This window comes from Muntiacus reevesi, chromosome 2, assembly GCF_963930625.1.
Source record: "Muntiacus reevesi chromosome 2, mMunRee1.1, whole genome shotgun sequence".
NCBI lineage: Eukaryota > Metazoa > Chordata > Mammalia > Artiodactyla > Cervidae > Muntiacus > Muntiacus reevesi.
In genome coordinates, this window is record NC_089250.1 from 206616379 (window position 1) to 206628507 (window position 12129).

Sequence of the window (12129 nt, forward strand, 5' to 3'; positions counted from 1 at the left end):
GAGTGTGTAGTTAGGGTGCTGGCTCTGAAGTGGTTGGGGCTGGTCCCTCTGGGGTGTTAGACTGAGAGCTTGTGCTTTGAATCTCAAAATCAAGGAGGTTTATCACTCACGGCCGGGTGCCGGGTGTGTGAACCACATGTCAGCCTACTGAAAGGTCAGGGGCCACTTGGATAACAGAAGTAGTGTGGGTTTTGGAGTTAGAGAAATCTCATACTGCCTTTGTGACCTCCATGCATTACATCGTATCTGTGAGAGCTTAATTTCTTCACCTGAGGAATGCCCCGCCCCCTCCTCCAGCCGCGCCCAGGTAGGGAGGTTGGCCTGACAGCAGAGGCTGTCCAGGTGTGGTCCTTGAACTGGCAGTATCAGCCTCTCCTGGGGACTCATCAGGATTGCAGAATCTCAGGTCCTGGCCCACCCTCCCCGAAGCAGAGTCTGGATGTGGTGGGGCTGTGTTTGAACAAGTGCCCCAGGTGATTCTGGAGCAGCTCAAGCTGGAGAAGCCCTTGGAACAGGCGTCCACAAACCTTTTCTATAAAGGGCCACATGGTAAATACGTTGAGCTTTGTGGGCCAGGCAGTTACGGAGTTCTGCCTTTGAGGCAAAGCAGCCAGAAACAGTATGCAAACGGGTGAGCGTGACAGTGTTCCAGTAAAATTTTGTTTACAAAAGCAGGCAGCAAGCAGGATTGGGCCTGTGGGCTGCAGTTTGCCAGTCCTTTCTTAGTGGAGAAACTTTTGGCTGTACATGTCCATTTCCTTTTCCCCCAAGAGCACATCGGAATGCAAATGAGTGAGCTTGAATCTGCTTGAGATTATTTGTTAAGAAATTATTAGCAGGACTTTCTTGGTGGCCCACTAGTTAAGAATCCACCTTGCAATGCGGGGGATGTGAGTTCGATCCCTGGTGGGGAACTCGGATCCCACGTGCTGGGAACTGAGCCCATGTGCTCTGAAGCCACAGCTCAAGATCCTGAGTGCTGCAACTAAGACCCACCGTGGCCAAATACATAAATTTAAAACATTGTTAACAAGCTTGGGTACTTAATTATCGTAAAGGGTTACTTGGGGGTGACAGAGGATAAGGTGGTAGGGTGGCATCACTGACTCAATGGACACGAGTTTGAGCAAACTCCAGGAGATAGTGAAGCACAGGGAAGCCTGGTGTGCTGCAGTCTGTGGGAGTCTCAGAGTCAGACATCACTTAGCGACTAAACAACAGCAACAACTTATAACTTAGTTCCTGACTTGGATCTGCGAAGATATACTCAAGCAGATGAAATTGTATGGTTCATAGGACTGTTGATGTGGTTTTTTGTTTCCCAAGGAAATGTTGATGCCAAGTGTTAAGTCACTTTACACTTAACGTTTTATTGTTTTAATTTTTCAGGGAAATTTTTAGAGCTCTTTCTATATTTCTTCCTGACTGATTTGGCTTTAGTTTCTAATATGACAAATGGGAGCTGATAGGAATTTATAGTCTGGGAAATGGGATGGAGTATATGGTGAAGGGCACAAGGAGGTGTGTTGGCAGGAACAGAGGGCTGGGTTTTCTCCCCTGGCTGTGTTTTCTTCCTCCTCTGAAAATAAGTAACATTTCTAAAAGCACCCTTAGAGGCTACTGCAATGTGAATGTCAGTATTTCAGAAAGGATTTTCTTGATTGAGATAGCTTACGTCTTGGCCACTCTTCTGAAATAATGATTTTTCTTGGTTAGGTTACCAGTAAAAATGTTTGTGCCTTCCTGGTTGCCACCTACACTGACGGTCAGCCGCCTGAGAGCGCCGAGTGGTTCTGCAAGTGGCTGGAGGAGGCAGCCAACGACTTTCGATTTGGCAAAACGTACCTGAAGGGGATGAGATACGCGGTGTTTGGCCTGGGAAATTCTGTGTACGTGAGCCACTTCAACAAGGTAGGTACATTTTCATCCAGACATCTTTTCAAGATGTGTGTTCTCCACCTGCCCCCGCCTCCATATTTTCAAAGGAATTAGGCCAAAGGTAAAATTCAGATACGTAAATATTTTGTTTACTGCCTTGCCACTCAGGAAGCCTGTTGAGGTTTTGAACTCTTCACTGTGCTTCTTGATAACTCCCGTGCCTCAGCTGAAGTGCTTCATACTGTAATAAAACACATTTCTGGCTACGAAGTCATGAGTTTTGCCAGATGGGTTCCGTTCGTACCTTGCTGTTTCATGGTCTTTGGCCCCAGAGGTGTTATTACATTTTGGAGGAAACTGATCTCGCTACCGAGTGGTTTCATTCTGACCATTACTTAGAGGAGTCGTTTTCAAGTTCTTCTTTAGGTACTAGCTCCTAGTTTAAGAAAAGAGTTTGTCCACCCCTTTATTTAAAAAAAAAAAACAAACTTTTGCAGAATCTTATCTGAATATATCAGCTGCACCCCTGGATGGATGGGGCTGGAGGGCACCTGGCCCCTTTTTCTTCCCCCGTTCAACATTTTTTTAAATTGGAATATAATTGCTTTCAGTGTTGTTTTAGTTTCTGCCATGCCACAGTGTGAATCAGCTGTGTGTGTGTAGATATCCCCCCTCTTGCGCCTCACTCCCACCCTTCATCCTCCCGCTCCCGGTCATCACAGAGCTCCGAGCTGAGTTCCCTCTGCTACACAGCAGCTTTCCGCTAACTGTCTGTTTTACACATGGTAGTGTGTATATGCCAGTGCTACCCTCCCAATTCACCCCCTCTCCTTCCCCCACTGTGTCCATATGTTTTCTACATCTGGACCCTGAAGCCCTTTTGACGGAGCGATTCCTTCTTCCCAGCAGCCGCCGGGGACAGTCCCCCAGCGGAAGCCCCAGCTGTTGCAGCGCAGACTGGCATATTCTGGTCTGGAGGGCTGTTCTCGCTCACCTGTCCCTTTCTCCTGCAGGTGGGGAAGAACGTGGACAAGTGGCTCTGGATGCTTGGTGCTCGTCGCGTGATGACCCGAGGGGAGGGTGACGGCAACGTGGTGAAAAGCAAACACGGCAGCATTGAGGCTGACTTCACCGCTTGGAAGGCCAAGTTCATCTCCCGGCTGCAGGCGCTCCGCAAAGGAGAGGGCAAGCGCTGCAGGGGCAACTGCAAAAAAGGCAAGTGCGAGTCCAGCCAGCGCGGCTCAGAGGCGGCGGAGCCAGGGTCCCACGTGCAGGAGGAATTGCATCACAGAGACGCCGAGGTATGGAGCCCACGGGTCCATGTCTCCCTGCTTTCCTCTTGTGTTTGGAGATGCTGAACTTTTCCTCTGTCCTGAGAAATGCTTTTCTTGGCTTTCGGTTGGAAGGAAGAGCTGAAACTCACATGGGGCGTGTTCTAGAGGGAGTGGGGTCTTGGGTTAAGCCATGTTGGGCTGGGTGCTGTCCTTAACGTGTTCTCTAGTTGTTGCCTTGCTAGAGTCCAGTAGGTTTCTACCCATGTGTGCAAGTGAGGAAACAGTCCTGGAGAAGTTAAATGTGCCCAGAACTGAGCTCATTATCTTTTTACCCTTTAACCACATACTCCTCCTGTTGTCTCTTATTTAATGACTCCGATCATTCAAACTTGAAGGCTGTGGGTCATCCCAGATTCCTCTCTTTGATCCCTCACGTTCTAAACATGTCTCTTTCTTCTTCCTTTGGACACCCCAGTTCCTTTGAGGCGTGTGTTGTCAGGCTGTATCACTGCTGTTGTCTTTGGGCCATCTGGTCGCATGTGTCTTTCGGGAACAACTTTGCATTCTCACTTCCTGTCTTTCTCTCCACCATTGTTCCTGTCGTTCCATGTATGCAGTTGCCTCTTTAAAATCCCTCCTTGGATGTCTAAGGTAGCTCCTCTTTGACAAATTCAAAATGGAACTCTTCCTCTCTACTCTTCTGGTCTGTCTCTCTGCAAGTTTTTTTCATCTTAGGAAACACCACCACCATCTCCGTTACTTAGGAAAAGGAACCAAAGAGCCATTCTTGATTCCTCCCTTTTCCTCATTTAATTCCTCACTTAAGTCTGGTTGCTTCTTTGTTTAAATCAAGGGTTAGGAAACATTTTTGGTAATGGGCCAGCTGGTAAATATTTCCAGCTGTGTGGGCCATACTGTTCCTGTTGCAGCATCAGTTCTGCCATATTCTTAAAGTAACCCTTGATGATGTGTAAGTGATGGGCTTCTTTAGATTTGACTTGGAACTGGCTTGCCTCTAGCCTAAAATATCTCAAGTCCATCCAGTGAACTCACAATTTGGGAAGGATGGTTAGACACTTTGCTCCTTTTTACAATTGATGTTCCAGGAGGAAGAGCCCTTTGAGAGCAGCAGTGAGGAAGAGTCTGATGCTGAGGACCGTCAGAGTCGAAATTCTGTCATTGATGTTGAAGACCTCGGCAAGATTATGGATCATGTGAAGAAAGAAAAGGTACTGCAATTTTGGGAAATGGTGAGCTGGGATCCTACAGTTGGTTGACAGCTAACATCATCTCTTGGTGCATAGTCCATCTGAGCTCATAATTGGACAGTTTTGTTTCTTTTCCTCCTATTTTGCGAGTTTTATACTTTTTTTTTTGCTGTTATAACATGAGCTTTGTGAAAACCATTTTTTTAAAAAAATTGGAGTATTGTTGCTTCACCCTGCTGTGTCAGTTTCTACCGTATAGCAAGGTGAATTGGCCACACGTGTACATATATCTCCTCCCTTTTGGATTTCCTCCCCACTGAGGTCACCACAGAGCACCAAGTAGAGTTCTGTGTGTTGTCCCACAGGTTCTCATTAGTCATCTATTTTATACACGTGCCGTTGTGCTGAGTCACTTCAGTCAGGTCTGACTCTGTGACCCCATGGACTGTAGCCCGCCAGGCTCCTCTGTCCATGGGATTCTCCAGGCAGGAACACTGGAGCAGGTTGCTATGCCCTCCTTCGGGGGATCGTCCCGACCTAGGGATCGAACCCACGTCTCTTAGTCTCCTGCATGGGCAGGCAGGTTCTTTACCACTGGCGCGACCTGGGAAGCCCCCCTTTTTTATACATAGCAGTGTATATACGTCAGTCCCAGACTTTGTGCTCTCTCCTCTTCAGAGGTTAGACTTGCCTCTTTTCCCAGGGGATGTGTTCAGCATGCTTTTGGGGACATTGTCCTTGTCTGTCTCCCAGCCTGGCCCCTTGCACTGAGCACCGAGTACCCTGAGAGATGTGCCTCTGATGGTTCGCACTCCTTCCTCTGAGCCTCTGGTTTCCTCTCTTGAGGTCTTTGGTCTGCTCTCCTCTCTGGTTGCCCAGTGGGTCAGGATCTGAGATCTGGCCCATCCCCTCTCCCCCTCCCAAGGGGGTGCTCCTGAGTTCCTTCTGGGAGCACAGACCAATTGCAACCCAGCAGCAGTGCTCACTTGCTAAGCCACCAGTCAGGCTCCCTGGATTTCCTGACAGGAGTGATTCGCCAGTCTGAGTGCAGGGGACACATTGTAGCTTCTCTGAGGAACCCTCCTGGAGCCTCTTTCCTGGGGCTTGAGGTGAGAAGCATCCTCCAACACCCCTAAACATCTCTTCATTTGAGGCAGATGGAGCTCAAAATACCTTACTGACGTTCTCTGAAGAATTCCTCAAGAATCTGCTCTTATTATCTCCACACTCTCTACCTTTTCATATCTTTGACGTGAGGGAAGCACTCTTAAGGTTGTTAAACTGAGGACTTCCCTGGTGGTCCAGTGGTTAAGACCCCACGCTTCTATTGCAAAGGGGCACAGGTTCAGTCCCTGGTTGAGGAACTTAGATCCTGCATGCTATGCAGTGTGGCCCCCCCAAAAAGTTGTTAAACTGGTTCTCAGATATTTCCTTTAAACATTTATAACTTGATCTGACCCTCTCTTTGGCATTTCCTTTAATTTAATACTCTGTTTACATATGTTCAAAAAAATTCACAGAATACAACCGTCTGTCCTTTTTCTTTGTAAACCCACAGGTAACCACAATTTACACTTTGGCACTATTCTTCTAGGTATTTATTTTACTGCCTTTGCAAACACACCTGCATTTTGGTATAACTTCATGTTTCAGGCTATGCATATGAAATCATTTTGTACTCCAAGTCTACAGACTGCTTTTTTCTGTTTAACGTGACAGCTTTCTTTCCAAAGCCTTGTGAGTGAAATCTGCCTAATTAATTTTAATGCCTCTGTAGCAGTCCACAATTATGTCCCATTGTTAGTTGACTCTTGTTGATTAACATTTAGGTGTTTTCTAATCTCTATGATGAACACTTTTTTTTAAACATGTTTTTAATCCCTGAATGGTGCTTCCCCCTCCCCGCCACCCTGATTCTTTACCATCTGGACCCCCGGGGAAGCCCTTCTTTTTGGCCATGCCATGCAGCTCATGGGAGTTCCCCAACCAGGGGACTGAACCTGGTCCACAGCAGTGTCTGCGCTGAATTCTAACCACTAGGCCACCAGGGAACTCCTTCTAATGAACCCTCTTGCTCTTATATTTTTTGTGGCTGATATAAATTTATCTTGAGTAAATTTACTCAATCTGTAAAATTAAATTTGTAAAAATTTCTGGATCAAAGAGAATTTTATCATTTTGGTGGTATTTCCAAATGGCCCTGTGAGAAGTTGAAAATGTTTTAACTTTTTCTCACAGTGTATGAGAGACACGAGAATGCTTGTTTCTCTGAACCCTTGCCAACCCCCAGATATTCTCAGTCTTTTAAATCTTGGCACCTGAAAGGTGAAAAACCATAACCTTAAAAAAGTAGTTGTTTGCATTTCTTTAATTTTGAGTTAAATCCAATGTGTTTTTTTTTTTTTTTTTTTCTCCCATGAAGCATCTCTTTCTGTTTCCCTGGTGTTAGACAGCTTACAAAGTCTGAGGGCGTGGTTCTCGAGACTGCTTTCACTTCTGACACCACTGCAACTTTGGTGGTGGGGGGTGGTTTTTAGGACCTGCCCTAAATTAGATTTGATCATTTGTTAGAAAGACTCACAGGACTCACTGAAAGCGCTCATCCTCACCATTGCAGTTCATGGCTGCAGAATAGTCATGGGCAGAATAGTCAGCTGAAGGAGGAGACACACAGTATTCTGGGAAGCATTCCGATGAGGGCTACTCTTGGTTGTGGTGCGTGTGCTTCTCATTGTGGGGGCTTCTCTTTTTGCAGAGCACAGGCTCTAGGCTGCATGGGTTCAGTAGTCGTGGCTCAAGAGCTGTTGATCCTGGCTCAGTAGTTGTGGTTAACGGGCTTAGTTATACCATGGGATTTCCTACGAGCAGGGATTGAACACATGTCCCCTGCATTGGCAGGCAGATTCTTAACCACTGGACTACTGGGGAAAACCCTTTTTTTCTTTCTGATGTGGACCATTTAAAAAATCTTTTTTGATTTTGTTACTGTACTGCTTCTGTTTTGTGTTTTGTGTTTTCGGCTGCAAGGGATGTGAGATCTTTGCTCCCCAACCAGGGATCAGACTGCATCCCCTGCGTTGGAAGGTGAAGTCATAACCGCTGGGCAGCCAAGGAGGTCCCAAGGCAACATTCTTTACTAAACAGTATCCTCTGCCCATGCTTATATTGTCTTATTTGGCTTCTTTGGTAAAGTTCATAACCCCAAAATACTGTGTGTAAGACTCAAATTATTTTCCAGATTTAAAATTGCGGTTGTTCCTGTTGCAGCATTTGTTCCTTTCTTCCTGATACTTCTGTGTGTTGGCATTGCTGCTGTCAGTTTTAGTAGCTTCTGTATTTTAGAAGCCCTGCATGTGTGCATGCTAAGTCACTTCAGTTGTGTCCAACTCTGTGTGACCCTATGGACTGTAGCCCTCCAGACTCCTCTGTCCATGGGATTCTCCAAGCAAGAATACTGGAGTGGGTTGCCTTGCTCTCCTCCAGGGGAATCTTCCTAACCCAGGTATGGAACCTGCATCGCAGGTGGATTCTTCACCGCTGAGCACCTGGAAAGCCTTTAGAAGCCCTGCAGAGAAGTTATTAAGAATGACAAGTGTGTGAGATGTAGGTCCAGGTTCTGGGCCAGCTGGTTTGTAACTTGGTGCCTTAAGGGCAACGCTTAATCTTCTCTGGCCTTAATCCCCTTGTCTGAGAAGCGTGGACCTTCACCTCTGCCCTCCTCACAGCACTGAGTGAGGTGAGAACCTGTGTGTGCAAATGCATTATAATCTCCGAGAGCCTGACAGATTGAAATGAGAAGTAAATATGCTTAGACATTTTACATTTGCTTAGGCATTCTGCTGGAGTTGGTCATTTAGTCTGTTTTAGCTTTTCTGCTGTTGTAAATAGCACTGGTCTGAGACCTTTTTTACATAGAATGAAGTATTGATATTTTCTTGGTTTACATTTTCCCTGAGTTGAGTTACTGGGTCAAAGTAAATGTATAATTTTATGACTTAATAAAAATCTGAGTAATTTTCACAGTGAAATTGTCTTAAAATAGGATAAATTTCAGTGTGTGAGATGCCTGATTTAGGTAGATTTCTGGATCTACCAAGTTAAGAGCAGATATTTATAGCTTTAGGGCTTCCCAGGTGGCGCTAGTGGTAAAGAATGTGCCTGCCAATGCAAGAGATGCAGGTTCGATTCCTGGGTCAGGAAGATCCCCTGGAGTAGGAAGTGGCAACCCCCCACTCCAGTATTCTTGCCTAGGAAATCCCATGGACAGGAACCTGGTGGGCTACAGTCCATGGGGCTGCAAAGAGTAATATATGACTGAGCAACTGAGCACATTTACAGCTTTATTTGTAGTGGATCAAGATTTGTGGGATAATTTTTTTCCAACTTCATTGAGATATGATTGACAAATAAAATTTTATACACTTAGGTTGTATAATGTGATTCTTTTCAGGTGTATAATGTGATGATTTAATATATGTATACATTGTGAAATGCTTTCCATGGTCAAGTTAACACCTTCACCATTTCTTATAGTTAACACTGTATGTGTGTGTGTGTATGGTGTGTGTGTGTGTGTCTGGTGTGTGTGGAGAACACACGAGATGTACTTTAGCAGTTTTCACATGTACTGTAAGGTTTTGGAATAGTTTGTGGGTGTGTTTTTTTCTTTGCCTTTTCATCGTATGTCCATTAGAGGGCGCTGGAGAAAAAGCACTAAGGAAAAATTTGGACATCCATGTAAATTATTTTTTGAAATGAGATGGTTCTGGACTTTATGAACTTCAAGCAGCTGGCTTAAGATATTTCAGGTTTCTCATAGAAATCTCATAAAATCATCAGATTTAGGGGGAAAAATACATACATATATATATATATTTCCAGCTTAAGTACAGCATGAAAATAAGCCACCAGTTTTTGATTTTCATTATTATGTGGTCACAGCAGAGTTCCCATTTGTGTCCCGTGTGCTCACTTTTTGTTGGGCACAGTGTATTAAATTCAGTGATGGATTTCTTATCGCTTGGCTCTTCTTTTTTATATTTTTGGGGGATTTTCTTTGGGGGTTCATCCATACATATTCCCAGGCTGCTTCCTGCCTGATCATCATTCTGCTTCACACTAAATTGCCTTAGTTGTTACTGTAGAGGAAACAGGATGCTCTAGTCCTTAGGAGCATCAGCTGTAGAATTGGACCACAACACTCCTACCGGAATACCTCTTTTTGAATAATTTTCACTAGTTTTCACGGAGTCACACAATCTCAGCTTGTCTGTCTGGGCACGTTATTTCACTCTCTATGTTTCAGTGGGAGGTAATAACATTAACTGCTGTATAAAGTTGTTGTAAAGATGCAGTAAGTTAATCCACCGAAAGCCTTTATTTTACTGTCTGCCACATAGTATGTCCTTGATAACTAATAGCTGTCGTTGTCTAAGAAGATATCTTCTAATGGGGTACTGACTAGAATACCAGGATGGTTTTCTGTCTCCCTCCCTCTGCAGCAGGATGTAAAGCCAAAGAGAATTTGAGTGGTGGGAGTGATAACCAAGAACAAGAGAGCCAGAATTTGAAGCATTGCACATGTGGAGGGAGTGGGTGCTGGGGGAACCTGACAAGTTTGGGGAGTCCTGTAAGTGTTTGGTACGTTGAGAGTGGAATTGGGTGGGAATGTATAGGGAGCTGAAATAGACGGGGGGTTGGGGGGTGGGGGGCAGGGTCCTGGAGGCGCTTTCATGCTCCGCCACAGGGGTGTGGGCTCTGTGCTCACGGCAGTGAAAAGCAGTGTGGTTTGATTGAATGGGATGGGTGGGTTGGAGGTGTGGGGAGAGAGCTCCAGGGTAGGTTCAGCGGGTTAGGAGAAATCATAGTACACATTGGATGATCTCATTCAGTCCTCACTCTAACCGTGATATCTATACTCTTGTCACCTCCACTTTACCATTTTACAGGGTAAGACACAAGCTTAGGGAAGTAACTCAATTTGTCTATAGTTAGATGGCTACCTAGTTAGTGGTGGGACCAAGCCCAGTCTCTGTCTCTTTGTTTCACTCCCCTTTGCTGTCTCTCCGGAGGAGGAGAAGCAAGGACAAACCTAGGCAGTGTATTAAAAAGCAGAGACATCACTTTGTCGACAAAGATCATAGTCATAGTCATAGTCATAGCTATGGTTTTTCCAGTAGTCTTGTACGGATATGAGTTGGACCATACAGAAGGCTGAGCACCAAAGAATGGATGCTTTCGAATTATGGTACTGGAGAAGACTCTTGAGAGTCCCTTGGACTGCAAGGAGCTCAAACTAGTCAATCCTGAAGGAAATCAACCCTGAATATTCATTGAAAGGATTGTTGCTGAAGCTGAAGCTCCAATACTTTGGCCCCCTAATGTGAAGAGCCAGCTTCTTGGAAAAGACCCTGATTCTGGGAAAGATTGAAGGCAAAAGGATAAGGGGGTGATAGAGGATGAGGTGGTTGGATGGCATCACTGACTCAATGGACTTGGATTTGAGCAAACTCCAGGAGATGGTGAAGGACAGAGGAGCCTGGCGTGCTGCAGTCCGTGGGGTTGGGAAGAGATACGACTTAGCGACTGAACAACAAAACAGAGAAGTAGTAGTTTCCAGGAGGGAGGCTGCTGAGTTTGACTGAAGAACAAGGAGTCAGGAAGAGCCGGACAATGCCTAGGTTGTTTCTTTTCTGTTTCTCTCATGTTGTGATTGTAAATCTAAAGCAGATTGCTACTTGTTTTTTTCCTGCAGTAAATAAATGTTGCTCAAATGGTCCCCATGGTGTATTCTGGTTAAGCAGACAAACAGTGATATCAGTATCATTAGTTTGGAAATCAATGGCGGATGCTTGGTAATTACTCACCAGAGAAAGATTTCAATTTACAAAAAGAGCTCATTGTGCCCAGTTTTGATTAGAAGGTCTCTTAGTACTGCAGTGTAATCTCGAGAAGCCGGTTCTCCTTTCATAGTTAGTTTGAAGGCTTTATGTGTTAAATTCACCCTCAAATGTAAGGTGACATCTCTGCAACCCCAAGACCCTGTCTTTAAAATAGCCTGATTCAGCTGTATGGGCTGAATACAGCCAGGAGGACTTAATGGTGAGTTCTGGGGTTATTTTCCTAAGTCAGGTTATCCAAAATAGAATTATGAGGCCAGAGGAAAGCCATTTTAAAGCTCTTGACACACCTGGTCAAAGTGCTTTTTGAAATGTTCCAAAAGCATCCTTAAAACCTAGTGTACACAAAAAGCTTTGAGTCTTGTTGGAAATCGGTCATTTAAAAACTCGCCTATGACAGGTGTATGGGTGATTCCTTTATTAGAGGATTAGGAACACTTAGAAGTGGGTTGGAATTGCAGAAGGTGGAGTTGTAGTTACACTCAGGGAAGGGTTTTTACTACTGGAAGTTGCCTGGTTTAGAATCCAGATCTGCTCTTGTAGAGCTGGAAATAGCTATCTGGTAGCTTTGAGGCATTTATTCATTTATTCAGCCAGCATTTCCTGAATATCAACGTTGGCTGTGCCGGCCTGGCTCCAGGCTGATTGCAGGGGAAAATGACCTTTGGAGAAATGGGGATTCTATATCCAGTGTTTTCTGCATGAATTGGTATTGAAGGGAGTCACTGGATCATAGACAAAGATCAGTAAAATAACCAAACAGGGACTTCCCCGATGGTCCATTGGTTAAGACTGTCTTCCGTCAAAGCAGATGCTGATTCGATCCCTGGTTGGTGAACCAAGACCCCACGAGTTTGTGGAGCAACTAAG

General features: G+C 45.1%; 1 protein-coding gene across 3 annotated transcripts in view; it reads left to right on the forward strand.

Annotated features, from left to right (window-relative positions):
• The window catches only part of LOC136160736 (S-adenosyl-L-methionine-dependent tRNA 4-demethylwyosine synthase TYW1), a 138935-nt gene that overhangs the window by 7438 nt on the left and 119368 nt on the right, over positions 1-12129 (forward strand). For all 3 annotated transcript variants that reach the window (XM_065924776.1, XM_065924777.1, XM_065924778.1), the window contains 3 exons: positions 1717-1911; positions 2892-3179; positions 4259-4381. In XM_065924776.1, the coding sequence (XP_065780848.1) occupies positions 1717-1911; positions 2892-3179; positions 4259-4381 (606 nt within the window). The remainder of the gene's footprint in view (positions 1-1716; positions 1912-2891; positions 3180-4258; positions 4382-12129) is intronic.